The 27,992-nt window shown below is 51.4% G+C and overlaps 1 protein-coding gene across 2 annotated transcripts; it reads left to right on the plus strand.

Moving 5' to 3' along the window:
• The first annotated feature begins 322 nt into the window (after window positions 1-322).
• STRIP2 (striatin interacting protein 2) lies at window positions 323-27,967 on the plus strand. Of its 2 annotated transcripts, XR_010606036.1 has the most exons (22): window positions 323-457; window positions 1,864-1,933; window positions 3,399-3,473; window positions 3,576-3,710; window positions 3,880-4,000; window positions 4,826-4,894; window positions 4,996-5,102; window positions 5,220-5,347; window positions 6,029-6,217; window positions 7,392-7,615; window positions 9,307-9,372; window positions 10,041-10,104; window positions 11,006-11,077; window positions 11,359-11,433; window positions 12,459-12,556; window positions 13,096-13,222; window positions 14,947-15,047; window positions 16,938-17,004; window positions 19,956-20,060; window positions 20,334-20,538; window positions 23,839-24,434; window positions 25,461-27,967. XR_010606036.1 is itself a non-coding variant. In XM_065632656.1 (21 exons), the coding sequence occupies exons 1-21, from the start codon at window positions 329-331 to the stop codon at window positions 24,087-24,089; spliced, it is 2,478 nt and encodes an 825-aa protein (XP_065488728.1). In that variant the 5' UTR covers window positions 323-328; the 3' UTR covers window positions 24,090-25,402. The 2 variants fall into 2 exon arrangements, 1 of the variants encoding a protein (XP_065488728.1); XM_065632656.1 differs by lacking the exon at window positions 25,461-27,967 and having other exon boundaries at window positions 23,839-25,402.
• Window positions 27,968-27,992: the final 25 nt, after the last annotated feature.

Below are 27,992 nucleotides of genomic sequence, written 5' to 3' on the forward strand. Positions count from 1 at the left end.
CCTGGGTTACCCCACCCCAAACCCCCATCCCTGCACCCCATTATGCCGGGAACCCCCCCCTCCCCATGACCCCCTGTGTTACCCCAAAACTCCACCCTCCCTGCACCCCGTCATCCCAGGCCCCCCCCTCCCCATCCTCCCCCGGGGACCCCCCTCCCCACCCCGAGGCCCGTCTGGCCCCGCCCCCTGACCAATAGCAGGGCGGGGGTGTGTCCTCCAGCCCCGCCCCTCGGGGCAGCGGACCAATGGGCGCGGCGGGGGCGGGGCCGGGGGCGGGGCGCGGGGCCGGCGCACACGTGTTCGCTGGCGCCGCGGAGCGGGGCAGCGCATGGAGGCGGCGGGCGGAGCGGCCGCGGCCCCGGGCAGGGCTCGGCCGGGCCAGCCCCAGCCCCAGGGCCCCCCGCAGCCCCAGCCCAAGAGCCGGGAGCTCTTCAGGAGCCAGCGGAAGGAGTCCGAGGTAAGTCACACCCCGCTATGGCCGCTGCTCGGAGTCGGGAGGGGGACTCTACATGGGGTGCGGGGTCCCTGCCCCGGGGCTTGGGAAGGGTCCCGGTCCTGGGGGTGCCCCCCCCTGCCCTGGGGGTTTGTGGGGTCCTGCGGGTGCCCAGCCTGGAGGGGGGTTCCGCGGGAATCTTCCCCCCGGCGCTAACACTCCATCCCCCAGAGCTGGCAGCAGGATTTTGGGGTCCCGGTTGGGTTCACCCCCATCTTCCAGGCACCCACTTAACCCCTCACCAGGGGCTGGGGGCCGCAGGCTCCTCTGCCGCCCTTCACCCCTCCTGCCCAAAAAAACCACTAAACCCCCCCGGGCTGCGTTGCTGCTGCTGCTCTGCCCCGGGGCACCCAACCGAATTTGTGGGTACCGGGCCGGGTAAGCAGGACCGGGCTCAGGTCACCAGGATCTGCCTGGGACCGATGTCCCCGGCCACCAGAAAGGGACCCCCCATGAGCAGAGGGTGGGAAGGAGCTGCAGATCCCCGGGGAGCTGCCCCAAAAAAGGTCCCTCTTTGCTGGGAGATGGTGCCACCCCCGAGCCCTGCCCGTGAATTCGGGGTCTGCGAGAGCAGCGGCTTGGCCTCGCCAAGCGGATTAACGCTGCACGCGCTTCACCGAATTCCTGCTCGGCTTTAGCTCCCGAACTGCTCGCTGCAGAAATTGGGTGAGAAACAAGCGTTTCTGAGTGAGTCGGGCTGAGCCCGGAGCTGCGCATCCTCTGGGGTCATCAATATTAATTGTGACGATGCGCATTGGTTCCAGCCTGGCTGCCGAGAAGAGATGCTGGGGCTCAGAATGAGAAATTGTGTTAATTTGGTTGATTATCCGTTCGTGTGTTGCCTCCCCGGGGCACGGCGGCGCAATGCCGGCGCTGGGTCGTCGTCTGGCTGCCCCAGTGTCATCCTCCGGAGAAGTTTCATGCTCCAGTTCCTCGTCCGCAGGGGAGGAGGGGGGAGATCCGCAACCCTATGGGCTTCAAAAAGCAAAGCCCAGCCCAAAAACTGCTGGATCTGGGACGAAGGGACAAAGCACAGGGGGGGTTTTGCATCCTCCCGGGTGCTTTTGCTTCAAACCAGCCCTGGGGTTTGTTTTTAAGCGTATGTGGGGCTTCAAAATGCATCGAATATTCACTGGTGCTTTGAGTCCTGCCTCTGCTTTCCCTGGGACTTGAGAAACGCTGGGTTTACACTTGCTTTCCGAATTCGCGCCGTATTTTAAAGCAGCCTCGCGCGGACGTCCCTGCAGACCCGTGTCGAGATCACCCTGGAGGAGCTTTAACACAAGACTGGGAGCGCTGGCAGCCGTCCCGCGTCCCCACATACCCGTGGGGACACGCCAGCCCCCATAACCCCAACCCGCTCTCCGCAGGGCTCAGTGGATTGTCCCAACCTGGAGTTCGAATACGGCGACGCCGACGGCCACGGCGCCGAGTTAGCAGGTGAAGCGGCGGTTGGGTGGTGTGTTGCTATTTATACGTGTCCGTTGGGGCGGAAAAACAAAACCAAACATCCCTTTGGGAGTCGGAGGATGGATGTCGAGTGGTATCATCCTGGCGGTAATAGAGCAAGAGGGATTTATTAATAGAGAGTCCCTCGCTGCCCGGGAATGAGCAGAAGGGGCGCGGGGATGACCCCGTGTTCCCAATTATCCGGGACGCGGTGACGGGGCGGGAGGACGGGTGGCATGTCACAGCCCAGGCTGGGAACTGTCACCCCTTATCGCGGGGCTCACGATGGCTTGAGTCCTCGTCTCGTATCTCCCGACTCCGGCTGCTTCTGCACCGTAACCCTCGGGGTCCTGAGTGCATTGACCAGCAAAAGGGTTATTTTTAGCTGTTTGTGGCTCAGCCGGCCTGAATAAAGCACATTTTTTCCTTCGAGGGAGCCTTCTTCTTCCCTTGCAGGACCAATTCGGTCCCCCATGGGGCTGCTCAGCACTGCAGGACTTGTAGGAATTGTATAGGAACAGGGACAACATCGTGTCCCTCCAAGTCCAGCCCCTATTTCAGGTCCCAAAATACCCGTGCTGCTGGGTGTGAAATCAGTGCGGGTCTCACCCGGGGGCTCCTGCGGTCCCTCCACTTGCAAACTGCCTTAACTGGGACACGAAATTAACCCCTAAAAAAAAAAACAAACCCTATGAAATTGCAAATACAGCTCAAGCACCATCGCTGTGCGCAGGAGGGTGAGAGCAGCCCAGCCTGGGCACGGGGATGAAAATCGTAGAATTGTTTTGAGTGTAAAATGCCCTGAAGATCATGGAGTCCAACCATAACCCACCCCTGGCACTGCCCCGTGTCCTGAGAACCTCATGTCCGTCTGTCCAACCCCTCCAGGGATGGTGACTCCAGCACTGCCCTGGGCAGCCTGTTCCAATGCCCCACAGCCCTTGGGGGAAGAAATTGGTCCCCAGATCCAACCTCAACCTCCCCTGGCGCAACTTGAGGCCGTTTCCTCTGCTCCTGGCGCTTGTTCCTGGGGAGCAGAGACAAATGATGAATTTGGCAGCATTAGGTGGTTCCGAGATGCCACTTGGAGCTACAGAAGAGCTCAGGGATGAGTTTAGATCTCTGGCCCACATCTCCTCGGGTGTGTAGGGATGTTTCAGAGCCCCATGAGGAATTTGGCCTCAAGTTGCGCCAGGGGAGGTTGAGGTTGGATCTGGGGACCGATTTCTTCCCCAAAGGGCTGTGGGGCATTGGAACAGGCTGCCCAGGGCAGTGCTGGAGTCACCATCCCTGGAGGGGTTGGACAGACGGACATGAGGTTCTCAGGACATGGGGTAGCGCCAGGGGTGGGGAACGGTTGGACTTGACGATCTTAAAGATCTTTTCCAACCAAAATGACTCTATGAGGGGGGTGCAACCTCCCCCCAGGGTCCCTGCTGAGCCCTTTCTCCACCAGAGCTGTACAGCTACACCGAGGAGCCCGAGCTCACCACCAACAGGAGATGCTTCCAGGAGGATTTTCACGCTCAAGGTACCAGCTCTGGGCTCAGCACCCCGGGGCTCGGGGCAGCCCCCCAGACCAGAGCGGGACCCCCGGGGAGGCTCCCGGCTGGTGGTCGTGTCCCCTTTCCAGCGCAGGGCAGGAGGTGGCTGGAGCTGGACGGGGCTCAGCAGAAAGCCTACGTGATGCACCTGCTGGACGCGCTGGAGGTGGTCAACAGGGACAAGCGGCTCAAAGTAGCACGGGCCATCCTCTACCTGGCCCAGGGTAAGGACCACATCGCCCGCATGTGGATGTGGCTTCATCACGGGGTTTGGGAGAAGCCCTCTCTTGGGGTGGTCTGTGCAGAGAAGCTCCTTCCCTGGATGGCCGCGTGTGCTCCCGGGGTTCAGAGGCAGCTCTCTCCCAACCGAATCCTCCCTTCGGGCCTCTCCAGGTGTCTTTGGAGACTGTGATAACGACGGCGATGTCCTGCACTGGTCTCGGCACAACAGCTTCCTCCTGTACCGCCTGGGAACCTTCACCGCCTTCCTGGAGCTCCTCAACATGGAGATCGAGTGAGAGGCCCCGCACGCCCCTCGCCCTCCTCGTCCTCTTCGTCTTATTCTTTCTCCTCACCCTTCTCTTCTTCATCTTCTTTCTCCCCATCCTCCTCACTCTCTTCTTATATCCTACTCACCCTTCCTCACCCTCCTCTTCTTCACCTTCTTTCTCCTCATCCTCCTCACCTTCCTCCTTCTTCTTTCTCCCCCCCATCCTCCTCAATCTCTTCTTACATCCTCCTCATCTTCCTCACCCTCTTCTTCTTCTTCCTTTTTCTCCCCATCCTCCTCACTCTCTTCTTCCATCCTCTTCATCTTCTTTCTCCCCATCCTCTTCATTCTCTCCTTCCATCCTCTTCACCTTCCTTGCCCTCCTCTTCTTCATCTTCTTTCTCCACATCCTCCTCACCCTCATCCTTTTCATCTTCTTTCTCCCTATCCTACTCACCTTCATCCACTTTCTCCCCATCCTCACTCTCTTACATCCTCCTCACCTTCCTCACCCTCCTCTTCATCTTTTTTTCTCCCCATCCTCCTCACTTTCTTACATCCTCCTCGCCTTCCTCACCCTTCTCTTCTTCATCTTCTTTCTCCCCATCCTCCTCACTCTCTTCTTACATCCTCCTCGCCTTCCTCACCCTCCTCCTCTTCATCTTCTCCCCATCCTTCTCGCTCTCTTCTTTCTCCTTCCCCCTCCTCCTCGCCGAGGACCAGGGCGACGCCGCAGCCACAGACGCGTCCCCAGCGCGGTGTTTCCAGCGCTGCAGACGTGGGCTGGGGGTCAGGGCGAGGAGCAGCCCGTGGCCGGTGGCCGCGCTGAGCTCGTGCCCTTGCCCGCAGCAACAGCCAGGCGTGCAGCAGCGCGCTGAGGAAGCCGGCCATCTCGCTGGCCGACAGCACCGAGCTCAGGTACCCCCTCTTTTTCTCCCTGACACATTGGGTGGATGCTGCGGGACAACCGCTGGGGACAAAGTGGCCTCTGCCACCTCCCTGTCATGCTGTCCCGGCAGGGTGCTGCTCAGTGTGATGTACCTGATGGTGGAGAACATCCGTGTGGAGCAGGAGGAGGATCCCCCCGAGTGGAGAACCTGCCGGGAGACCTTCAGGATGGAGCTGAGTGAGCCACAAAGTTCATTGTGCCCTAACGAGGTCCCTTCGTTGTGCTGGACCAGCGGGGAGACCTGAGGGATGGGGGAGCTGCTCTGAGCCCGCTCCTGGTCCCTCTCTCCACCAGGTTTCCCTGTGCACACTGACGAGCCCTTTGCTCTTCTGCTCTTCACGATGGTGACCAAGTTCTGCAGTGGCCACGCTCCACACTTCCCCATGAAGAAGGTCCTGCTCTTGCTCTGGAAGGTGCTTCTGGTGGGTGAAAACCTTTTCTTTTTCCAGAAATTGGTCATTTTGGGAACAGTGCTGATGCAGCCAGGACATTCCCCACTATTCAATCCAACCATAACAAGGTTATTTAGGATGACACAGGAGGCTGATACAAGGTGAAGAGCTTCTTGTGGGGTGAGGGTTGAGGTTAACCTCATTAATGTTTATAAATATGGAAAGGGGGAGTGTCAGGAGGATGGAGCCAGGCTGTTCTCGGTGACAACCAGTGATAGGACAAGGGGCAATGGGTGCAAACTGGAACACAAGAGGTTCCACTTAAATATGAGAAGAAACTTCTTCCCGGTGAGGGTGCCAGAGCCTGGCCCAGGCTGCCCAGGGGGGTTGTGGAGTCTCCTTCTCTCAGACATTCCAACCCGCCTGGACACCTTCCTGTGTAACCTCATCTGGGTGTTCCTGCTCCGGTGGGGGGATTGGACTGGATGGGCTTTCGAGGTCCCTTCCAGCCCCTGACACCCTGTGATGCTGTGAGGGTGGGCTGAGCCGCGCAGAGGACGTGCGGTGGGGAGGGAATCAGGTGAACGAGCCTGTGACGCGGTGTCTTCATCCTCAACTCTCCGGTTTGACGGCCCTGGAAGCCCAGAAGAACCGCAGGGTCCGGGTGGGACGTGCGGTCCCCGCTCGCTCACCTCTCTCGTTGGTCCCTAGTTCACGCTGGGTGGCTTCGAAGCCCTGCAGGCCATGAAGGTGAGGAGGCGCGAGGAGCTGGGGCTGCCGCCGCTGCCGGAGGACAGCATCCAGGTGATGCGCAGCATGCGCGCCGCCTCGCCGCCCACCTACTCCGTCGAGCTCGTGGAGCAGCAGCAGCAGCAGAAGCGCGGGCACCGCAGCCGGAGGGTAAGAGCAGGTTCATCCTCCCAGCACGTGGCCCAGACGCTTTTCCAGTGGGGACCGTCATCCGTTCAAGGAGGCAGCTTGTGCTCCGGAGCGTATTTCCCTTCCCCACGTGTGCTCATGTGTTTTCCAGTTTCGTAGAATCATAGAATAGTTCGGGTTGGAAGAGACGTTCAAAGGTCATCCAGCTCCCCCCCTGCCACGAGCAGGGACATCTGCACCAGCTCAGGTTGCTCAGAGCCCCGTCCAGCCTGGCCTGGGATGTCTCCAGGGATGGTTCATCCACCACCTCTCTGGCCAACCTGGGCCAGGCTCTCACCACCCTCACTGTAAAAAAATTTCTTCATCATGTCCAGCCTGAATCTCCCTCCTTTAGTTTAAAACCATCATCCCTTGTCCTATCACAACAGGCCCTGCTCAAAAGTCTGTCCCCATCTTTCTTATGGGTCCCTTTTAAGTCCAGAAAGGCCACACTAAGGTCTTCACAGAGCTTCTGTTCTCCAGCTGAGCACCCAGCTCTCCCAGCCTGTCCTCCCAGCAGAGCTGTTCCAGCCTCGGGTCATTGCTGGGGCTCCTCTGGCCCCTCTCCAGCAGGTCCATGTGTGTCCCGTGCTGAGGACCCAGAGCTGGCCCAGCACCGCAGGGGGGTCTCACAGAGCGGGGCAGAGGGGCAGGATCCCCCCAGACCTGCCGCCCGCGGGGCTGCTGGCACAGCCCAGGACGCGGTTGGATTTCTGGGCTGTGAGTGCACGTTGCCGGCTCATGGCCAGTTTTCCATCCCCCAGTTTCAGTTGCGGCAAATCAGCCCCACGATGCACTTGACAGGGAAGAAGCGAAAGGACATCCTGACCCTGTGGCCAAGGGCTGATAAGGAGCAAACTGCTCACAGCAAGTTTGTCCTTTTTTTTAGCTCTGCTCTTGGAGTTGTTGTGTTACGGACAGAGGAAAACGCGTCTTCTGCTAGGAGAGAGATCTTGGATGGTAGCTCCAAAAGTTAAGGTGGAAAATGGGGTCATACGTCCTACAGCAGCAAGGTTGTTCCTTGCCCAGACTCTGGTGGCAACAGCTAGGAGGGAAATCCTCACCTGAGGAACATCTGGGGGCTTGATCTTTGGTCCCAGCAGCTGAGAGGGAAATGAAATCCGTGGGGTGACTTGAATTTCTCCTTCTGCTGCAGCCCCTGGTGAAGCAAGACAGTTTGGATATCTACAACGAGAGAGACCCCTTCAAGAATGACGAAGCAGGAGTTGACGAAGAGGAGAACGATGACGTGGACAGCGGGATCGAGGGGGAGCTGGACCTGGTGGAGCGGGACACGATTATCCCCACCGTGCCTGCTCAGCGCCCGCCTATCGAAAGGGTGTCGTTCCCCAAAGGGCTCCCCTGGGCCCCCAAAGTCAGGTAAATCCACCTGGTTTCATTGCCATCCTCCCCAGTCCTACCTCTCCTGGAGTTCATTGCAGCTTGAACGTCACTCTGTGGCAGGTTTGGTGAACTGAAGTGGCTCCACTTCTTTTTTTTGTTTGTTTTGGTTGGTCCTTCCTGGACTGGGTCTAGCTGAGCCCTTCCCCAGGCTTTACAAGCCAAGCCAATAAGTGGCAATCCCGTTTTGGACATCCCGGGCTGTTCTGGGAAGGCGGCTGGTGCTGGTGGGAGCAGGGTCAGCGTTCCCAGCCGGCACCAGTGGGTCTCCGTGGGGCAGGGTCCCAGACTCGTCATCTTGGGAACTGGTTAATGACATCGCCGCTTGCTTTTCGAGTGGGGCTTGTGTGTTGCCAGATGAAGCCTTCTTGAATGGCCGTGCTCCAAGGCGAGAAATGGGAGAAAAACATCTGAGGATAAAGAAGTTGGTGCCTTCCCTTCTTAAAAGCAGTTCTGCTACATGTGGTGTAGGGGGAGGATTAGGAAAAGAGGGAGAAATCCTCTGCACGCTTCCCTCTAATCCATGTGAGGGGGTTTTTTGCTGTTGATCTGAACACATCTGATGGAGCACAAGTGTGATGGGAGCGGCTGAGGGAGCTGGGGGTTCAGCTGGAGAACAGGAGCTGAGGGGAGACCTTCTGATCTCTGACCTGCCTGGAAGGAGCTTGGAGCCAGGGGGGGTCGGGCTCTGCTCCCCAGGAACAAGCGCCAGGAGCAGAGGAAACGGCCTCAAGTTGCGCCAGGGGAGGTTGAGGTTGGATCTGGGGAACAATTTCTTCCCCAAAGGGCTGTGGGGCATTGGAACAGGCTGCCCAGGGCAGTGCTGGAGTCACCATCCCTGGAGGGGTTTGAAAGGCATTTAGATGAGGTTCTTAGGGACATGGTTTAGTGCTGGACTTAGGTTATGGTTGGACTCGATGATCCTGAGGGTCTCTTCCAACCAAAATAATTCTGGATTTAATCCAGTATCATTAAACCAGAGGAGCAAGTGCATCTTTTCGATGTGGCAGCAGTGACAGGGTTAACCGTGTCTACACAGAACACTCCTCACAGGGACACGGCAAGAAGCGGTTTCCCACGTGGGTCTCCGCGCACGCCCTGTTGTCGTACTCCACGTAACTTTAACGCTCTCGGCTTCAGTATCAAACCATCGTTGTTTTTCTTGGCTGGTGCCTGGAAATCCAGCTGGTTTTCTTTCTGCCTTGGCTCACGGTTCACGTCCTACTTGTCGTGCTGAGGCCCTGAGCAGTTCTCATGAGAAGTGTCCACGGCGGACGAGACGCCAGCTTTGCTCTCTCGGAGCAGCACGTGCTCCGCCAGACTGCAGAGACAACATTTGTTCGCTCCAAGCGAGCAGATGCTACTGGAAGCTGCATATGCTAGGAGCACAGAAGGGGGATAAAAAGGTGCTGGTGGCTGAGAACCCCTCTCCATCTATTTGCACACTCCCGTGGAGCTGCACAGCAAATACAGATGGTTTTGGTTCACGTTGCTCCCAACCAACGGGAGCAACGGTGGCTCTGGCCCGCTGCTATTAAGACCTCTAGAAATCAATCCTCGAAAGCTCAAAGGTTCTTGCTGCTGTCCTTTCCGAGCAAGGTAGGCTGTGAGCTGCTATACGTCTGTTTTCCAACCTTCTCCTTGGTTTTGTTTCTCTGCTGCTCCCTCAGGCAGAAAGACATCGAGCATTTCCTGGAAGCGAGCAGGAACAAATTCATCGGCTTCACGCTGGGACAGTGAGTGTTACGTGTGCAGGTCCAACAAAGCCCGGCTCGTAGCTCCCATCGGTGCAGTTTAACTGCTGGGAGGTGTCACAGACCTTAGGCTTTCTCAACTAAACCAGCCTAAGGCGTGCTTGGGACGATGCGGCACAGCGCTGGATTTCGCTGGGGCTCCAGCAGTGCACTCAGCGTTACAAAAACATATTCTTGGAGATTCTGGTCTCCAAGGACCTCTTTCTATTAAAAATCAGGCCTAGCCCAGAATAAGTGACCCTTGGCTCAAGCCAGAGACCGGTCTGGTGTGGGAGGGAGTTGGAACAGTCTGGTATCCACAGCAGATGACCCAGTTTGTGAATAAATCAAGCTGCGGGAGCAGAGTCACCCTGGCACGGGGCATATTCATTTCTAGATGCGGTGCTGGGCTCAGGCTGGCTCCACACAGAGACCTGATTTCACCCCAGTTTTTCACCCTGATTTCACCCCTCCCTTGTGCAGGTTTTGCTGGGGAGGAGGTGGGAGGGCGGGCAGCTCACGCCAACACCTCTGCCAATTCCTGACCCGACTGGGGCGCGTTCTGTAGATTCAGTAGGCTACGGGCTCCCTCTTTTACCTTGTATAACATGGAAGTGTTAAACCCGGATCTTCTTCCCAGCCTCGTACTTACCGTGTTTCATCCCCCACAGAGACACTGAAACCCTGATAGGGCTACCACGGCCCATCCATGAGAGCGTGAAGACACTGAAGCAGGTAAGATGGTGTCTCGACCATCTTGGATGGATGAAGCAGCCCAGAAAGCCTCGCTGCACGGCAGTCAGCCTGTCCAAGCTCAGCCCTTGCTGGTTTTGCTCCCTGGTACCCAGCGGATGCTCTGGGGTGGGACTGGAGCCACGGGGATCTTGTGGAAGCGGGGAAACCTTTGGTCGAGATCACCAGGGCCACGGGGGGATTGTAGAGCATCACGTCTCATACACATAAACTTTGTGATACAGATTTTATAAAAGTTTGAAGTCTCATACACATAAACTTTGTGATACAGATTTTATAAAAGTTTGAAGCTCCTCACTTGTAAACTGCCAGCCCATGGTAAATGTTTCTTGTGAATTTAGTCTTCTGCTTGTCTTCAGCTGATGTGCAGCAGCATCTTTGGTCTGAGCTCTTGCTGCCTCTGTCCTGAGAAGTCAACCTGATAAATCCAGTCGAGGTCTGAGCAGCTCGAGAGGGGCTGGATATCCACCCCGGGTGTGGGATCCTCATGTCTGACCTCCAGCTGAAACAGTTTCTGGAGAGAGTAAGAGGGTCCCTTCTTGTTAGTTGTCCCAGGAAAACCTTCTGGAGCTTCTTGCAGGAATTGGGGGGGAAAAATGGAAAACTGAGGCTACCTGAGGTCTGGATTGCCTTTTGGAGGCGATTGTCCCTCTCTGTTTACTTACAGAGTGCTCCTAGAAGGAGTAGGTGGATATAATCAAAAGCATGACCTGTGGGGGGCTTCAGGGACGGAGGGATGTCCCACACAAAGATGAGTTCTCCATGTATCTGCTGTGTCCTATACACCTCACTCAAGTACTACTGAAATCAGCAACTGTTGTCGTCGCTGACTGTGTTTCATCCTTCCTTTGTGGTATTGCTCTGCCTCTGTGTGTTTTGCCAGCACAAGTACGTTTCCATCTCAGACGTCCAGATCAAGAACGAGGAGGAGCTGGAGAAGTGTCCCATGTCTCTGGTAAGAAGTAGCTACACCCCATCACTAGATGGACGTGTGGAAGATTTCCAAGGTGTCATAGAAATCTTTACACTCTCCGTGATCCTTAGGACACACCTTGGATGCTCTTTTTTTTCTAGAAGTCCATATCTTGATCAGTGGAGAAAGACCTGGAGCTTCCATGCAGCTATGTCCATCATTAAGTCCTCAAGCTGGGTTTTGTGGGAGTGACGGACCTATCTCAAGCGTGTGGACTGGAAATACTTAATTTTTCCCTTGTTTCTAACGTTTCTCTGTGCTAGGGGGAAGAAGAAGTCCAAGAAACCCCTTGTGAGATCTTGTATCGAGCAATGTTGTACAATCTCCCCCAGTATATGGTAAGCCCGTGTTTCTTAAAGAAGAGCTTTTGAGTGGGGAACGTTGCCCATTTGTGAGCTGCATGGGGCTGCTGGGGTGCGTTCAGGACTTGAATGGTGAGATTTTTGGTGTGAATCCGGAGCAGAGTTGGGTGGAAAGTACAGTCCAAGAGGAGGGATTCAGAGGATCAAGGGGTGTAGTTATCCCAGGGACACGGTCAGATGGTTGGAGACAGGTCAGTGGCTGGAAAACAAGACGTGTGTGGAGGATTTGGGAACAAGGAACAAAGTCCTCCACATTGGTGGGAGCTCAAAACTGGCTCCTGCCCTCCGGACAGCGAGGGGAACCAGTTGGGGATGGTCCCATGTCATGTCTTGAGCTGTGTGAGCTGTTGTATTTACCAAAGAGTTGTTGCACACTGATGCAGGAACCTTCACTTCTGACCTCAGGAAGCAACCTGTGGTCTTCTCTGGTCCCTTGAGCCTTTGTCCTTCTTGCCAAGATTAACCTTCTGTTATGATATCATGCTGATCTCCAAGCGTGACAACTTGTTGGGCCAGGAACCAAACTAAACCATCATCGTGCTTTATGGAGCTCGGCAAACAAGGTGGTAACACCTTCAGGTCTCTGCCCACCTGGCTGTGACCTCAACAGCTGTTGAAATGGTGGAGAGACTGTAGGTTGTGACCTTCCTTACAGGACATCCCTTGCAGCCTTCCCATGAAATTTAGCTGCATTGCCGGGTTGGGTGAGGCTTTGAGCAACCTGGTCTAGTGGAAGATGTCCCTGTCCATGGCAGGGGGGTTGGAACTAGATGATCTTTAAGGTCCCTTCCAACCCAAACCATTCCCCACACTTGACCTGTCTGTCCATGGTATAAAAGCAGAGGCTGAGCCTTGGCATAGTCAATCCATCATGGCGCGTGGAGCTTGGGCTGGTGAAACCCCACAGAGTTGGCTCAGAGTTGTCCAGTTTTGGCAAGTGAAGGAGAAGGAAGGGATGTCCCTTCCTGGGAGCATCACATCACACCTGTCCTCCCCTGCAGATAGCTTTGCTGAAGATCCTCCTTGCTGCAGCACCCACCTCCAAAGCCAAGACCGACTCCATCAACATCCTGGCGGACGTGTTGCCCGAAGAGATGCCGTAAGCCCTTGAGGAGGTGGCCACCAGCCATCCCAGCTTTGCCACAGAGTCTTGGACCGAGCAGGAGGGTTGGGCTTTGCCGATAGGTTCGGGGGGCTCCAGATTTGGGGAAATCTCTTTGGAGAGGTGCAAGCTACTGTTGCCACCAGGGCAGAGGGGTGAAAGCCAAGGATGTGATGCCGGTTTTTCAGGAGTGGAACAATTTGAGCGCGGTCGGTGGCCACTGTGCTCTGCCAGCTAAGTGACACAAATCATAAAATCATGCTAATTGATGCAAATCATAAAGAAGCATGAGCGTATGGCAGGTGTCCTTCATACCACCCCCCAGGACTGCTGGTGGAGGGCAACCAGCTTTTTTTTCCCCTTTTTTAATGCACTTTGGTGTCACCAAACAGGAGGGGATGGAAACGGGAGTCCCAGAGGGAAGCAAAAGTCCCTGGTTCTGTAGAGCCTGTCCAGATGAATAAGAACTCAAGAGTCCCTTAGTCCCCCTTGCTCCCATCCCCATCGTGCTGTCGCCTTCTTTCCCTCCAACCCAGCGTCACCGTCCTCCAGAGCATGAAACTGGGGATCGACGTGAACAGACACAAGGAGATCATCGTGAAGAGCATCTCGGCTTCGCTGCTGCTGCTCCTCAAGCACTTCAAGCTGAACCACATCTACCAGGTGAGCGTGGAGAAGAGGTCGAGCATCGCCAAGCTGGTCCTGGAGCCGGGGTGTCCTGACAGACCCTCTCCTAAAAGACGTCTCCGGGAAGGGTTTCCACAAGCAGGAGCAGATCGCTTTTCTGTGGCTCCAGGCCAGGATTTGGATAGGGTTACTCAGGCAGGGATAACCTGCCAGCAACATATCTCTGACTGTATTTCATCAGGATCGTTTCCACTCACGTGGGAAGAGTTTTCAGGCTTCTGGAAAAATCCGTGCTGCGGCTGATGAGGTTCAAATTTAGGAAGCAGCACGAGCCTCCGCTGGTGAAAGGGGGAAGGGGCTGGGGGTGAGAAAAGATCCTCTTTAGCTCTGTCTCCTCCCCAGTGGCCAGAAATAGTGCTGGGTACGACCTCTCGAGGTCAAGCAGGCCTCCGTCCCTCCGCCGGATCAAGTTCTTGGGGCTCCAGTTTCAACAGAGCCTGGGGGTCTGGGTCCTAGATGCAATCTGATGTTTCGTTTCATCTGCATGGCACCCATCAAACCGGGTGCACGCGAGGGTTTTCCTTGATCAAAAAAGCACCAGGGACTGATTTGAGCTGTGGCCTGGGCCCAGTTCTCCACTCACTCTGCAAGTCAAGCAATTAGTGGTTTGTAATTTTTTTTTTTTTTCTTTTAAAGGTTTCAGCATGGTACAAATCCATCTGTGTTATGCAGCCCACTGATATTTATTCGAGCATAAATATAAATCCATTTATTGCATGGCATAAAACGAAACAAACCCCCATATTTTTACAACCCCACGTTTGTTCTGGGTTCCCCCATCTCCTTTCACTAATTTTTCCAACTTCACCCCCAAAACGGCTCCTCTCCTTTCTTCCTCCGTGGCAGGAGGACCCTTGCAGTCTGTTGTTAAGTCTGCCAAAAGCTGTGGGGTTTTCTTCCCCTGATTCTGTTTTTGTGTCCGATTTCAGACCTGCACACCAACACAGATCATGGTGGGTTTCGACTTTTTTTTTTGGTCTCGGTTCTGTTGAGATTGGGCATTTCTTACGCCAACAGAGAAACTCCATCCAATTATTGCAGTTCAGCATGATCTTTGGGCAGATCCTATGTATTAATAACATACTAGCTGCTGGCAGCTGCATTTTGAAGCAGTGAGAGCATCTCAGATCCCAGCGAGTGGGGACTCACAAATGACGGGGTAGGGTAGGATATTGTTGTTATTTGTGTCTGTTTCTTTAAAGAGCAGTAGAGATTTGTTGCATTACACAGCTGTACATACCCAGACCATTTAATGTTTAGAGGGGGAGAGAAATTAAAAGCATATATTAAGTTAAGGGTACTTTTTTCAGTCAAAATTTCGAAAGGGACTGGGGTTAGCACGTGACAGCAATAGGAATTATTGTATTTTCTCATGTAATAGCTACATCTCCTCCTTCCCTCTTCCCCATACACTGTTTTGCCACAGATTTTATTTTGAAAAGCTAAGCGCTTTTCAAATTGCATTAGGTGCAGCTATTCCTGAAAGGTTTGTGTGTCCGCTCTGTGGAAATAGAGTTTTCCAGCTGGTGGGAGCTGCTGTATACGACGCAAACCTTGTACAGCAGAGTTCTGCGAGGGGAAGGTGGTCTGGAGCAAACCATCGAGACCGCTTCGCTTTCAGCTGCACGTGGGTTTCTGTTCCCAGATGATGGTCCCGGTTGTTCCAGCCAACGTTGACCCATTTCGCTTCTCTTCCCCAGTTTGAGTACGTGTCCCAACATTTGGTGTTCGCCAACTGCATCCCGCTGATCCTGAAGTTCTTCAACCAAAACATCATGTCTTATATCACTGCCAAAAACAGGTACGGCCACTTGTGGGGAAGAGAGAGGTGATGGAACAGGGAGGTTGTGCACGAGACCCCCAAGCGCTGGTCCCACGCGTGGCTTTGGGGCGGCACGTTCTCCGTTACAGGGACAGCTGGAGGGGAGCAAATCCCTTCTGCTTAACGAGGAAAGCTGGACGGGGGGGTCCCAATCTCTCACCAGACTACTAAAATACACAAAGACCCATCTCCCTTGCTGGCAGGTTTGTTTCCATCTTTACGTGGGCTCCTGGAAGGTGTTCCAGTGCCACCAGGCCCCTGTGGGCCACAGCTTCCAAAAGCCTGGATGGGGTAGAGCCTTGGAGGTCTTTTCCGCTTTTTCTAGCTATAATTCAGCTTTCCTGACTCCTTCAGGTTTTGCACGGCCGTCACTGCCTTTAAATTCTGCTCTGAGAAGGGCACCAGCCCCGTTTTGAGCCTGTGTGGGGACTGGCTGGGTGGGCACAGGGCGCTGGGAGAACTGGCAGAGCACAACTCGTTCACAACCCTCTTGGGCTGGGTGGGATTTCCCCATTCGGAGGGAAGCAACGCAGGGGATGTTGCTGTTGGAGCGACGAAAAGATCCTTTTCGTTGCTTTTTGATGCTCTTTTTGATGCTTTTTGTTGCTCTGGAGCCGCGTGTGAGGGCCGCGCTCCCTCCTGCACAGTGTGGTTGTGCAGGTGTCAGGAGGCACGCATGGAAAAAACAGAAAGTAATATATTAATTCTCTTCCTGATCAACGTTTCCACTTTTGGTCCTGTGCTTTAAAGGCACGTAAGCGAGGAGGAAACGTAGGCGAGGAGAACGTAGCTCTGCTTTCCGATGGAGGTTTCACGGGCAGGTTTGAAATGAGGTTTGTAGCTGGATGCTCTGAGCTGAGGAGGTTTAACTGTTCTGCCCAGTCCTGATACTGGTTTTTCAGGTCAGGTGCTGCCCTGCAAAATTTTTGTCGCGTTCAGATGTATAGACCCCAGTCCAGTGCTGCTGCAACGGGAAATATCAGAAGTGATGCCGGTGCAATAACAACTTGTGGCAAATGAGCTTCCAGTTTGTGGGTTACGATGGGTAGGAACCAGTGAGGAGCATCTGTCCTTGTGGTCAGACAAGCCCTTCCTGGGCCAAACGCTTTAAAAAAAGCCTGGTTTAGGGGATCTCCCGACCTCAGGTCTTTATCCTGGATTGTCTTGGGCTTGGTGATGGTCGCAAGTCGGCTTGTTGCTCAGCTGCTGGATTTAAAAACAAAAATAGCACGCGAGAGGGAACACAAGAACTGAAGCTGCGTGATAGCACACGCTTTGGTTTAGATCAGTGCATGTCTCAGGGCATGGGTAGCATCAGTTTGTGTGTGTACATGTATACGTACGTTTTATCTATATATATACACACGTATATATGTATGTACACTTTTAAAAAAATTATTATTGCCTACTTGTACAAAGGTAATTGGCCTGGAGGGCAACTTGGAAATGCCGGATGCCCTAGTTTTGAATTGCCTTGCTGGTAATCCGCTGTCTCTGTTTTTAACCTAAGATCTGTTTCGTTTTTCGGTTTTTCCTTTTTAAAAAGGTGCATATGAGTAACTAATCTGTCGTGTCCTGATGGATCCAAACCCTTCGAGTCCTTACTGTCGCGCTCAGGCGGAGCCGAGGGGCACCGATGTGCTCCGTTAAGCCGCCTGTGCAGTCGCAGATGCAGGAGGGTGGCGGGTCCGCGCCCGCTGGGGACGGGATTGCCACCCATCCACACAACTTGCCGCGTAAACTTCAGACGCCAGGCACGGGGAAGGAAGACGTTAGAGATTGCCGGGCATAATCACGTAGATCATCTTGAAAGGCTACTTCGATATTTAGCTGGTTCTGAACGTGTCCGTTCTTTCCTGTCTTCCGCAGCATCTCCGTCCTGGATTATCCGCACTGTACGGTCTATGATTTGCCCGAGCTCACTGCGGAAAGCCTGGTAAGCAGCACAGAAAGGGGCCTTGTAACCAGTCTTGCTGTGTGCCAGAGGGTGACGAAGGATTTTTCCTTTATTTTTTTTTCTCTCTTCTTTTTCTGTACCCTCAGCCTTTCCAAAATCAGACTTTTTTTTCCCCCTCCAGACTTAAAAATTCCTCCTGTGGTTATTCTGACCCACTATCGTTCTGCACCCCGTAAAAATAGTTGGGTTTAGAGTTTTCCCTTTTGCTTGTCCAAACGAGAGACCCTGCATTGAAAAAGGATTTGCCCAGAGGCCGTCGCTTCCCAGGTTTAAATTGCCCTGAGCACTCACGTTTCATAAAATGCCAGTAGACTAAAGAATGAACCAAATTCCCTGCAGAGTGGAGCCGGAGTATTATGGAGACCGGCCAGCGCTGTGTGGATTTACGGACAACAGAGGAGACATTAATGCTGGCCGGTTGATAAATGCAATAATTCGAATGCAGAATAAGTTGGACTCAGAGCGCAGAGCAGGGACGAGCTTTGGGGTTCACAGGGAGGGGGATTAGAGGGGAGACCCTAAATGATGCAGGAATCAGTGAGGAGCCCGACTAAAACCAGTCCGGGCAGAGGTGATCTCATGTTTCCTGGATACTAAAATCTTAATTTTATGTCATTTTCCTTAGCTTTGTAAAGGTTAAAATCACTGAAATAAAGTGAAAGGTTTTCCCTACTTTCCACAAGCCAAAGTTGCTCACGAATCCCTCCAAGGCTGTGGTCAAACTGGTTTTGTTGCCTCTGCACCCCCAGCATTTTTGATGTGCCGCTGCGATGCAAATTCCTACTGTGAGTTGATCACACCAGATCAATTTGATATAAAAACCCGCCGCGGGGTGCGTGTGGGTGGGCGTGGGGTGGTCACACGTGGCCAGTGTCCCGGCTCCATCCTCCGCCGCTGTCCCACGTGTCTTTGAGGTTCTCGGGGACACGGGTTAGCGACAGTGTTGGGTTAACGCTTGGACTCGATGCTCCTGAGGGTCTTTTCCAACCAAAATGATCCGATGATTTCCCACCAGCCTCCTTTTCGGTGCCTGCTCAGGGTGACAGCTCCTGGGTGTCACCCCCGTCCTTATCGCCGGGATCGGGCCCCCAGTTTGTGCTGGTCCATGGGCTACTTGCCAAAGGCTGGATGTCCCAGCCAGGCTGGGTGACCACCAGCCCTGCCAGGCTCCTGCCGACTGCATCCTGGCCCAATGGGGACATCTAGTGACACATTGCCGAGTGCTCTGATGGCTCTTGCTAATCCTTACGCTCACGCTAAGCTTGGTGGCTGTAGAAGACAGAAAATCTTAGGGAAAATGTTCCCAGTTACCCCTTCCCAGTAGGCTCTGGTCCCCAGTTTGCATTAAACGACAGCGTCTCATCGCTTTCCTCCAGCGGACGTGGGTGTTGGCCTCACGGGAGACTAATTTAATTACAAAATATGCAGAAATCAACTTGAATTTTCACCATGTGTGTTCGTCTTTGGGAGGATACCCGTGACCGTGGGGATTTCCTAGAAATTAAACACACCCTGGTGCTTCAGAGGCGTGGGGAGGGTAACAGGAGACGGGGATAAAACGCGGATTAAAGTCTGCTTAGCCTGCTCCCTCTTTCCGTAAATCTGATGGAAAGACTCTCAGTGGCTTGAAGCTGTAGAGACAACATCAGGTTGGTGGCAAAAATAAATCCAGCTGCTACGAAATGGGTATCGGCTTCTTCTACTGGGTTTTTTTCAGAAAAACTACTTGGTGCAGAGGGAGTAGATGAGAATTGGGCACTGATATGAACCTGCACGAGCACCGTCCTGAGCTGGTACCCCCAGAGCATCCATGAGAGCCTTGGGGACATCTTGGTGACGTCTCGGTGACATCTGCGCTGTGTGCGCAGGAGCCTCCAGCGCAGACGCAGCCTCTATGGCCAGAAAAGTCCCTTTGCTCAGAGTGGCTTTTACCCAGTGCCAGAATTAAATAAATCAGAAACACTTTCTTTATGTTCTCTAAAGCTTACACGTACCATAGGATTTTTACAGAAATGACAGGTTTGGTGCTTGGTTTTAAGAACGGAGGCGGGATTTTCTTGGGTAAATGTAGTTTTGAAGCTGGATTAGACTCCCTGGGGTCATCCCCAAACTCTCCTCCCAGGGATGCCCCGAGCCTGGATGGTGCAGCACGCTGCAGGTTTCTCCAGGAGTCGTTAGGGCTGTAGCCGCCTCTAAGTGGTTTATAAATTAAGCAGCACTTGTTTCCCCTCTCCTCCCCTCATGGGTTATTTGTGGGACACTTCTGCTGCGCTCAGTGCTCTTCAGACATAAAGCAAGTTACTGTAGTGGTGGAATTACTGCTCAAATGCGCCACGGGCAATATTTATGCAAGCTGGAGGTGCTTACGTTTAATTAATATTTAAAATATCAGCTTCACTTAAGCCGGAGGGGATCTTTGTTACAGAAAAGTCTCATCCTCCTGATACAAATGCTGCTGTTTCTCATCCCGCGTTGTTATGTGATTTCCTTTTATTTGTCTGTAATATATCCTCTAAGCATGTGGTAATTTATGAATTAATTAATATAATTAAGAAAAAACTGTTTTCTAAGCAGTGGCGATCACCAGGCTGTAATTTGCTCTCTGACTGTAAACAACGAATACAAATCTACCACAATAAATATTTCCTGTGAGGGAATAATGTGGTTTATCTCAGCTCTTCCTCTCAGCCTAAATGCAAATTAAAATGCTGGTTACAGCTGAGTTTTTCAGAATGGTTTTCCCCAGAATCCGTCGGCTTCTGAGCAGCACGATGACAACCCAAGCGAGGAGGCAGCTCCGCTGCTCACTCTCCATTGGAAATCAGACTAGTGCAGATAGCAAAAATACAGATTTTCCGCCCAAGGATTTCTCCGTGGCGGCGCCATCGAACGCGGCCGTTAGGGTCACGCTTTTCCTTCCCCACTTGCAGGAAGCCGGAGACAACAACCAGTTCTGCTGGAGAAATTTGTTCTCGTGCATCAACCTGCTGAGGATCCTCAACAAGCTGACCAAATGGAAGCACTCGAGGACGATGGTAAGGCGACGTCCCGTCTCGCCGTCCTGCTGAGATTTCTTCTGGGGCTTCTCCTTCTTCATAACCTGCCCGTTTTCCTTTCACGGATTGAGCCTCAAGTGCAGAAATACTTTTTCTTCTGCAAATAATGCTTATTTTTGTGATCCTCAAGCCCCGTGCAGCAAGTGTTGAATGCTCCTGTTTACCTGCTTGGGGTTTGTACCAAACCCCAAGAGCTGCACTTGCGTATCTTTCTTGAACATGTTGCGTTAATTAGCGTTGATTTCTTGGCAGATGCTGGTGGTCTTTAAGTCGGCCCCGATCCTGAAGCGAGCTCTGAAGGTGAAGCAGGCCATGATGCAGCTCTACGTCCTCAAACTGCTGAAAATCCAGACCAAATACCTGGGGCGCCAGTGGAGAAAGAGCAACATGAAAACCATGTCTGCCATTTACCAGAAGGTGCGGCACCGCATGAACGACGACTGGGCCTACGGCAACGGTGAGCGGGGCCGGGGAAGGATCCTGTCCGTGCGGAGCTGAAAGCGGCACACAGCGGGGGCGGTGATGTTTTTAGGCCCCTAAGCTTGTTTGGGTCAGTATTGGGGATTTTTTCTGAAGCTTTATGGCACCGTTCAGCAGCGTCAGGAGGGAACAGAGAATCACACAGAATCACAGGATGTCAGGGGTTGGAAGGGACCTCGGAAGCTCATCCAGCCCAATCCCCCGCCGGAGCAGGAACACCCAGATGAGGTTACACAGAAGGTGTCCAGGCGGTTGGAATGTCTGCAGAGAAGGAGACTCCACAACCTCCCTGGGCAGCCTGTTCCAGGCTCTGGCACCCTCACCGGGAAGAAGTTTCTTCTCACATTTAAGTGGAACCTCCTGTGTTCCAGTTTGCACCCATTGCCCCTTGTCCTATCACTGGTTGTCACCCAGAAGAGCCTGGCTCCATCCTCCTGACACTCCCCCTTTCCATATTGATCCCCATGAATGAGGTCACCCCTCAGTCTGCTCTTCTCCAGCTCAGAGCCCCAGCTCCTCAGCCTTTCCTCACCCGGGAGATGCTCCACTCCCTGCAGCATCTTCGTGGCTGCGCTGGACTCTCTCCAGCAGTTCCCTGTCCTGCTGGAACTGAGGGGCCCAGAACTGGACACAATATTCCAGATGCGGCCTCACCAGGGCAGAGCAGAGGGGCAGGAGAACCTCTCTGACCTACTGACCACCCCCTTCTAATCCCCCCCAGGTCCCATTGCCCTTCCTGGCCACAAGGGCCCAGTGCTGGCTCATGGTCACCCTGCTGTCCCCAGGACCCCCGGGTCCCTTTCCCCTACACTGCTCTCCAACAGCGCATTCCCCAACCTATACTGGACCCTGGGGTTGTTCCTACTCAGATGCAAGACTCTGCACTTGCCCTTGTTATATTTCATTAAATTTTTCCCCGCCCAGCTCTCCAGCCTGTCCAGGTCTCTGGATGGCAGCACAGCCTCCCAGTGTCAGCCACTCCTCCCAGCTTGGTGTCACCAGCAAACTTGCTGACAGTCACTCAATTCCCTCATCCAAGTCATTGATGAATATATTGAACAATACTGGCTCCATAGAATCGTTTGGGTTGGAAAAGATCTTTAAGATCAATTCCAACCGTTCCCCACCCCTGGCACTGCCCCATGTCCTGAGAACCTCATGTCCGTCTGTCCAGCCCCTCCAGGGATGGTGACTCCAGCACTGCCCTGGGCAGCCTGTTCCAATGCCCCACAGCCCTTTGGGGAAGAAATTGCTCCCCAGATCCAACCTCAACCTCCCCTGGTGCAACTTGGGGCCGTTTCCTCTGGTCCTGGCGCTTGTTCCTGGGGAGCAGAGCCCGACCCCCCCTGGCTCCAAGCTCCTTTCAGGCAGGTCAGAGATCAGAAGGTAATTGATTGCTGAGGAAAGGTGGGAATAATGGGATCAGGATGGGACAGGGTCAGCTCGGTCTCCAAGACAAGAGTGTCCACCACGCCCAGGGCTGCCCTTTTCCACTCCCAAATCACTTTGGCCATCAGGCCACTAAATTGTCCTGGTGTGTGCACCACACGTGTGTGCTTCGGGTGGTCGGGGAGTGAAACTCTGACCGACGGCTCCACAGCTCATGCCTGAGAAACAACAGCGGTTACAGCCCAGCAGTGCAGATACCCTGAACCCACGAGCTGAAGCCCAGACTAGATGTTCCAGTCTGTTTAAATAGCTTTTGTGTGTCTAAATCTGTATTTTTTCGAGAGGTGTCACGAAGTTTCTGATGTTCCCCATGTATGAATCCACAGGATTCATCAGACCACGTCCTCTTATTCCCTTGTAAGGATGCTCAGTTACTGCAAGAACTCACCCAAGCTTAGGACAAGAGAAAGTGTTAAAATACCGGTTTGCCTTAATAACATGGTCCTAAATTTTTGCTTGGAGTGTATCTTCTTTTTATTGAGGATTAATTAGAGAAATTGGGTAGCATTCCTGTTTCAAAAGAAAACAGGGCAGGAAGTAAAAGCCTAACGTTAATTTTTTACAAGGGGGAAAGGCATTATAATTATGTTAGGGTGTTTAATTTCATCTGTAAAAGATATAATCTATTTTTTTGAAGACTTTTATGCTCTTGTTAGCCATGATACCACTATGACACTAATTCAGAAGAACGAAAAACTAGACTTGATATTTTTAATTTCACTTTAGGGCTAGTGGAGTTCCCCAAAGAAACAAAGAGCTGGAAGACTGGGGTTTTCCTTTCTTTTACAGGGATTTCTGTCCTGTCTTTCTCGGCATGCTGGTTGTTCCCTGTGGGATTAAATATGGCAGCGGAGGGGTTTTTTATGGCACTAACGGGATAAAGCCATGGGATGCCTTGGGTGACTTAAATAGCTTGAGCACTACATGCTCCAAACCAGAAGACAACTACCTACGTCTCCTGCCCTGGAGTGAGGTTTTGCCATAAAAACCTGAATTTTTAAGACAAATGCAGAGGATAAATTGTGTGTGTCCCAATTCCCCCAAAAAGAGTTAATCAGCAACACGGTGCCACCCTCGACTGCACAATCCACCACTTAGAGGCTGCGTCTTGAGCTGGACAGTTTGCCAGGGAGGCACTTGGCTCTCAGAGACGTGATCTGGGGTTTTCCTGCAGTGTTTATTTATATCTCTGTGTATCTGGATTGATACCCAGCTCGGCCCTTTCCCTCCCTTGAGCACTGCTGAGCTTGGCCAATGAATTTACTGAACCTTTGAGGAGCAAATGACTGTTTTGTATGGATTTACAGCTCATATTTTTTATATTATGTGTTTAAATAATATTAAATATTTAAACCATCTTGGTTATTATGCCAGTTGTTAGCTTTTCAACATCATTCATAGTTAAATTTGTCCAAATTTGAAAAAAAATGTTTCAGTAGCTCATAATAAGTTTGCCAGGTTTTAGCTATGTGCATTAAATCTTGATCTCTGCTTCAGACATCTGCGGAGATTTTCAGTAAAATAGTGGGGACTTCCTGAAAAAAGCAGGAGCTTGATAATAATAGAGTCTTTAAAACAGGCTGCAGAGCAGAAATAATTGTATTTCTATAGGAAGCTTTCTGACTGCCTAAGTAACAAGGGATTTTAATGTATTTCATTTAAATACCTTAAATTAAAATGCATACATTGATTAGGAGTAATAATTAGGAATAATTGACTGGCTAATACTAAAGTCAATTCAGGCACGTGGTAGCTGTAAAATCTTCATCCTTTCTTTTGCTCAGACCTTTTCCCACAATACTTTGGTGTCATTTCTTCTTCTGCATAGATATCGACGCCAGACCATGGGATTTCCAGGCTGAGGAATGCACCCTGAGAGCCAACATCGAGGCCTTCAACAGCCGGCGGTACGACAAACCTCAGGACTCGGAGTTTGCGCCGGTGGACAACTGCTTGCAGAGTGTGTTGGGCCAGCGGCTGGAGCTCCCCGAGGATTTCCACTATTCCTACGAGCTCTGGCTGGAGCGGGAGGTGTTTTCCCAGCCCATTCGCTGGGAGGAACTGCTGCATTACCAGTGAGAGCGACACCTTCGCCTGCTCCTGCTCCCACCGCAATGAAGACTCAAGGTGCTATGGAAAGAAGATTCTTTGGGATGTGTGTTCTTAAGCAGAGCTGGAAAAAAAATACAGGTCCGAAGAGAGCAAATGTCTTTATATCAACGCTGCATATTCAACTTTTTGGAGGTCACGGCTTCCTGTGACTTCTTGGAGACCGGATTGTATCAACGGACCTGCACAGAGGCCACGGACCGGGTTCCAGTGTCACACAAGCGGCAGTGACAAGAGTGAGCGTATCTGGTGCAGGTCGACACCCGCGTACGAGAGCTCAGCGCCCACGTCTGTCTCTTGGCTCGGTTCACGCGTGTAAGTTTGTTGGAAGTGTATCTCGCAAGGTTTTCATCTTTCCCGCATGCCCCGCGCTGCGCCGAATTTGTTTTCGTTTATTCCACTATGGCTGCCTGGTAATGCGCTTCCAACACCCTCCTGCCATGAACAAGCTGCCCCGTTTCCCTAACCAAGCTGAAAATAAGGAATACGTGGCACTGTCTGTTGACCAGAGGTGACCGGTTGACTTGGCCAAAGGAGGTGACGTTACCTCTTGTCCCCGGTATTGTTGCTGGGATCACACAACCCAACTTGCTGCCGCAAATGAGAATTTTCGCGACACTCACCGAGGATAATAACCCGTAACCTTTTCACCGCTCCCCTTTCCACTCCGTTCACTTACCATTTATATTAGATTAAAACGGTGGGTAAGCTGTGCGGTCTTTAGAGCTGTAGAGGAGGTTGATTGCCACGTTTTTCTTCACCTCATTGTTTCGGAAGGATAATTACTGCAACGTTAGATTTCCTCAGTGCTCTTCAGCCCTCCTAACCCTGGAGGAGACAGTAAATGCCACATTAAATGACTTTTACACAGATTTTTGGTTATTTGGGGGAATGTTTGTGCCAAGTCTTAAAGCAGGGAGGAAAAGTGCTTTGGGTAATAATTTGATACCACCATATGAGGAAAAAAGCAGCCACTGTGGGCCTTGGCTTTCAGGATGAATAGGCAAAGCAGCATGTGTTATTAATAATATAGTGCAGGCAAGCACTTCGGCTGTACTGTTATCGATAAATCAAGCACACAGGAGATAAGAGCGCACGTATGTGTTATGATAGGATTTGTGCTTATTGCTGTGGAATTGAACTGAGAATGTTTCCTTCACGTGATTTGCGAAAGGCGTTTTTCAAAGAAATAGCGTTAGTAAACCCGCTCACCTTTTAAAATGTGCTTCTGAGCAAAATAAACCAGAGCAACTTTTAAAGCACATACATTTACTTAAGTTTTTTTTCCTTCCTGCACCTTAATTTAAATGCTTCCTTTGCAATTTTTGTTTGTTTTTAAAGGGCAAAACCATCCCCGACAAACCAACCCATAAACTCAGCTCCGAGCCCTGCGCATCTCCACTCTCCACTGAGGAAAATCCTTCTGTCTCACATACTTTGGATGTTCTGTTCCGATGTATCCACAGGAGTCTAAAAAAGAAAATCAGAATTAGGGGCTGTTGATGTCTTCACAGTGTTTGTGCTTGTTAAAAAGTTATTTTAAAGTAAAATAAAGCCTCTGTAGGCAGTAAGGCATGAAATACAGACACACAACCTGTGGTGGAAGCGCGGCGCTGCCTTTGGGGATCCCAGACCTGGGAGAGCTCTGTAGCTCCGGACAAAGCATTTCAGCATCTGTATTTAGTTCTTTCTGAAAAATGGCATCTAGCATCTCACTGCTGGTCGTACATAAAGATTAAATAAACACAAACAAATAAATTAACAACCCCCAAGTGGAGCTGGCAGACATCTGAAGGGTCTGTTGAGTATTTAAGTAGCAGGAACGCAGTATAAATACTACTATTTTCAGCATATACTCAGATTCACAGCCCAGGACTAGCTGGAAAGTTCAGGATTCTCTCTGGGATGTTTTATGTCGTATTTTCCTCCCAAATGTGCAGTTTCCCCCTGGGAGTTCAGCTGTTCCTCTGTGTGCTGCCACGTCTCCCGACGTGTTTTTTTTTTTTTTCTGGTTGACCATATTACACCCCCTGTTTTGTGATTCCTCCAACCCTTGTTTTATGATTCCCCAACAACTAAGTGTGAATGTAAAGGAAATACTATCAAGGTATCCAAATTCTTTAAATAAACTAAGGTGATGGAGGTAAGTGCTTCTTCAAGGGGAAAAGGGAATAAACGAATTATTAAAAAATCAAAAACTTTGAAAAGGCCTTGGTATTTGCCTCAAAACTTTTTTTTCCCCACAATGTTTATGCAGGGAAAAAATAACTGGTACACACAGAATGTTCATTTTTCTATATTTTATATTTAAATCGTTCTTCATATAAGGTTTCCACAGCTTTTCAGTGCCTTCTGTTTTTACTGAGGCAGAGAACAGAAATACAAATTGGTACCTGAATGTCTGTGTGGTAAAGGATGGTGTAAACTGTTATCTTTGAATTATATTTGTTTCCACCAGCACTACAAGTTCTGCTTCCTAGAGAACCTCTGTGTAAAAAAGTAACTAGGGAAAGGCGCACCTTTTAACTTAAAATATTTGTGTCTCGTCATGTATTTATCACAAGGACTGCACTTCTGTTGAGATGTGCGATGTTTAGTGAGAGTTTCTCGTGGAAAACGCAGGTTTTAGTTCACGCTAATAAAACTTCTGGCCTCAGTACAGACTGAACGGGGCTCTCGCAAAGCAGCCGCAGCACTGAAATGCCAGTTTAGCAGGAATAGAGGGAACCTCTATTTTAATAAGTTTATTCCACTTACAAACAGATGCGGGTGACTCAAACAACGTCGTACTTTAAAGACTTTCCCCCGAGGTGTTTCAGCGGCGTATTCACTGCAAGCAGGTAGCAGTTTAAAACTTCTTTACTTCACAGCGAGGCTTTTCTTCTCCTTAAAAAAAAAAAAAAAATCTCAGAAGAGCTAGGAGACAGCAATTATGGATTAATCACTTTGATGGAGAGCAAGAAGGTTTCAGAGCAAAGTTTGGGGTGGTTTCTGTACAGCCAAAGGAACATCTGTTCTCTTACCCCAAACGTGACTGTCGTTGCCCGGAATGCTCGAGTGTTCTCAGTTTCTGTTGTAATTGATATATGCAGAGATTTTTTTGTTTTTTCCTCAGCTTACAGGTGGTTGCTGAAAGTTCCGCTGTGGGTAAGTCATTTTCTTCAGGACCTCAGTGCAGATTCTTCCTTTTTTAGCCTTGTTTTCTAGGGATATAAGACACATGCAATTGCGCTATTAGTTTCTCGGTCTTCTAGAAGCAACTTTCAAATTGTTCAGCTAATTTCATGCAAATCTGAGTGAAGGATAAAAGGCCTCAAAGAGATGAAGTTCCTTTCAGAGCTGTGAAAGTTGGCAGCAAGGTAGAGTGACTTTATTAACTCCCCAGCTCTGGCTTTCATTAATTCCATAGCTTATAGAACAATTTGTCACACAAAATATATATTATTAATTTGTTGGAGTAAGGAATATAAGACATTATTTATTCTCGCTCTGTTAAAAGGACCATAACCTAAAATCCCTCCTTTCTCTTACGTGACTATTTTCATAAAAATAATGATACCGAGCTGTCCTGACAGCTGCCAGAGCTAGCGCACTCTTTATTTATCCACTTGCAACTACAGCAGTGACTTTATGAGGTTTATTATCCTCTTAGTTTGCAGAAACTTCCCTTAATTATTTATCAAAAGCCTTGCCTGTGTAAACAGGAGCTTGTTTTGTAGCCAGGTCCAAGCATCTTTACAAAATGCAGCACTTGACTGCACAGGCTGATTTTTTTATCTCCTTGATCTAATATTTCAGACGCGCTTGTCACCGCTGTAATTCTTTTTAGCCTCAATAGTTGGTATAATGGTGTCTCTTGCCAGTTGTTTTTGC

Source organism: Caloenas nicobarica, chromosome 1, assembly GCF_036013445.1.
Source record: "Caloenas nicobarica isolate bCalNic1 chromosome 1, bCalNic1.hap1, whole genome shotgun sequence".
Taxonomy (NCBI): domain Eukaryota; kingdom Metazoa; phylum Chordata; class Aves; order Columbiformes; family Columbidae; genus Caloenas; species Caloenas nicobarica.

What these genes read in the sequence shown, in the direction of transcription:
- STRIP2 (XM_065632656.1), top strand. Translation starts at nt 329, where the DNA reads ATGGAGGCGGCGGGCGGAGCGGCCGCGGCCCCGGGCAGGGCTCGGCCG. An exon ending in CATCCTCTACCTGGCCCAGG is followed by an intron (nt 3,711 to 3,879) that starts GTAAGGACCACA and finishes GGGCCTCTCCAG; the next exon opens with GTGTCTTTGGAGACTGTGAT. An exon ending in CCCTGGGCCCCCAAAGTCAG is followed by an intron (nt 7,616 to 9,306) that starts GTAAATCCACCT and finishes CTGCTCCCTCAG; the next exon opens with GCAGAAAGACATCGAGCATT.